We start from the raw sequence: 2,500 nt of genomic DNA, 5'->3' as shown, positions 1-2,500 counted from the left end.
GCTGCGCTACTCAAGTCTGGTCGCCCGCTCAGGTTTCCCTGAAGGCACATGTCGAGCGAGTGCAGCGACGCGCTACCAAATGGATCTTACAAACCAGGATTGGCGAGATGTCCTGCAGAGACAGACAGACAGACAGACTTATTACCCTCTTACTCCCTCTTACCTACGACAGAGAACTGAAAGACTTGATATTCTTTTATAAGTGCTTATTTAATCATATTCACCTTGATGTATGCATTTGCTTCAATTCCTGCCATTTGAATTAACAACTTTTTTAACAACTTTATTTGGTTTATAACATAGTACTAACTACACCTCTAGCTTGTAGCACGAGCAAGTTCTAACTAGTGTCTACGTGCAGGGCTAGTCAATGTCAATGTCTCAGGCAGTCAAAAAGTGTTTGTTTGACGAAAAGCTGGAAGGAGAGCGGACGCGAAAAACTAGAAGAAGGAGCAATAGAACAAGAGTAATTCCAAAGTTTCACAATGCCATTTAAGTAGGAGGCCTGAAAGGGGCTCGTTTCACAGATTGGTGTTTTTAAATTAAAGGAGTTGCTTAGTCTAGTACGGCCGTGAGAAATAAAGTTTGTGAAACCACGTACCTGTTCTTTCGAATTTCACAAATTGCCTTTATCACGTGTTTATTTCTTTGATAACACACTTTTACAAAGAGTGAAAGAGAGAATGCCGTTAATGAGGGAATGCAGAACTATCATTGGTATACGAGTAATTAAAAAAACTATTGTGGTCAGTTAAACATGTAACAAGTTGTACTTATTCTGCAGCAATCCAATATGAACGAGTTCGCGTACGATTAGTTACACCTTTTCCAACATAAACATGAAATGCACACCGTGAATCTTTTGTTATAATAACAAGATACAAAAGAACAAAAATAGTCGTACAAAATCTAGGTAATCACTCAGTTTTGACACAAAGCTGTATTTACTTAGTGATTTCTCTGTGGCCTAATACAGTGTGAATAAGAAATCGTGAATCACTAGTCATCTTTTCTCGCGTTTTTCATCCATTAAAGAGAAAGCTCAAAAGTCTGATTGGACATGAGATCTAACGGGTAACTTTTTGAACTTTTTGAAGAACATTCTTTTATCATTAAGAGCGGAATTAAAAGGTAGCAGAAGTGAAGCCTTCAAAACTTTCACTGGACAGGATAGCCCTACCTTATGTGTATTTTACAAATCAATGCCTCTTAGATGCGCTATTTTAGCCGCAATCTGTGCTGTAGACTTCGCAGCTATGTTTAAAGACATTTCCATAACAGCAGGAGACTTAGCCACGAAATCATACAAATCACGCAAATTTTTTGAATTTATGGAAAGTCCTTGACTTAGCATCACGTCCCGGCAAACCATCAAACAAAGCGTTTCAATGTTTCTCCATGGTCCACAATCCACCTCTGCATTTTGACTTATCATGAACTTTGATCCCTTTTTCCTCTTATATGGAGAGATGGTCGCCCTATTTCGCTTCTTTCGTTTTGGGGATTTTCCCGGGTCAGCTCGAGCTTGAACAATGTTTCCACAATTAAAGCATCTGCAGACTTCGGTGCATCCTATGCCACCCGCTACACACGGACACTTCGACTTGCGGAGACTGTCTTGACACGACTTGTGACTTGCATTTGGTTCTCCGTCCCCTTTGCTCTTTTGTCCAACTCCGCACCTACAGCCTCTCTTCAGACTCTTTTTTACCTTCACAACCTCATTGGAATTGCACGTATTTTTGCAATTGTAACATCTACACGAGCGGGTACAAGAGTGGTTCACTTTGTGGCACGGGCATTTACCAGAAACACAGAAAATGTCTGAAACTGACTTATTTTTCTTGTTTTTACCGCAAGTGCATCTTGTTTCCTTCGCTTGTTCGTCACAGTCATTCTCACTTGAAACTTCTGAAACGATGAAACCATGTCAAGAATTAATGCAATGGTTTTCGACAAGGTTTCGACAAGTTAAAGGTCATTAGTATATACTAAAGCAGTGGACAGCGTTGAAGGTGTGCTCTGACTGGCTACTCAAACTCTGAATATCCTTTGCTATTTACCTCCGAGCAACTCGCGAGTTTCACGCTGCCGCACGTACAGGAATAAATTGATTATTAAAATCATCCTTTTGTGCCATAATATCTCACTGATTTAGTGTGTACTAAAAACAGCTATTCGCCTCAGTGTCGTGGCTATTAGTGAATATTTTTCAAGCTGCTTCGCGGCTCGTTAAATGTCTACTATTAGCCACCTACACGTCGGTAAATAGTTATTGCTTACATCTGAAATAACCTCGATTTACAGAATTCGTTTCAGCACAAATGAAGAAAACATCATTTTCTCCATTAAATGATTTCCGGCTCAGTTTTATTAACGTAAGCATTTACAACTTAGTACTAGTATAAGACTTCAACCTTATAAGGGTGCCAAGACATCGGGAGGATCTCGAAAAATTCTCAGTTCAAACCTCGATATATGAGGAGGTATGTAGCATTAT

The 2,500-nt window shown here is 39.7% G+C and overlaps 1 protein-coding gene across 4 annotated transcripts in view; it reads right to left on the bottom strand.

The window, feature by feature from the left end:
* The window catches only part of LOC113682830 (MFS-type transporter SLC18B1), a 30,192-nt gene that overhangs the window by 9,888 nt on the left and 17,804 nt on the right, over nt 1-2,500 (bottom strand). For 3 of the 4 annotated variants that reach the window (XM_089202872.1, XM_089202871.1, XM_089202874.1), the window contains one exon: nt 1,061-1,911. The exons of the other annotated variant lie outside the window; for it this stretch is intronic. In XM_089202872.1, the coding sequence (XP_089058998.1) occupies nt 1,193-1,911 (719 nt within the window). In that variant the 3' untranslated portion in view covers nt 1,061-1,192. Of the gene's footprint in view, nt 1-1,060; nt 1,912-2,500 lie in introns of those variants that run through there. 4 annotated transcript variants of the gene reach the window in all.

The sequence above is a fragment of the Pocillopora damicornis genome, chromosome 4 (assembly GCF_964200805.1).
Source record: "Pocillopora damicornis chromosome 4, jaPocDami1.2, whole genome shotgun sequence".
In the NCBI taxonomy this organism is placed as follows: Eukaryota; Metazoa; Cnidaria; class Anthozoa; order Scleractinia; family Pocilloporidae; genus Pocillopora; species Pocillopora damicornis.
This window is presented reverse-complemented; position numbering and strand designations above follow the sequence as displayed.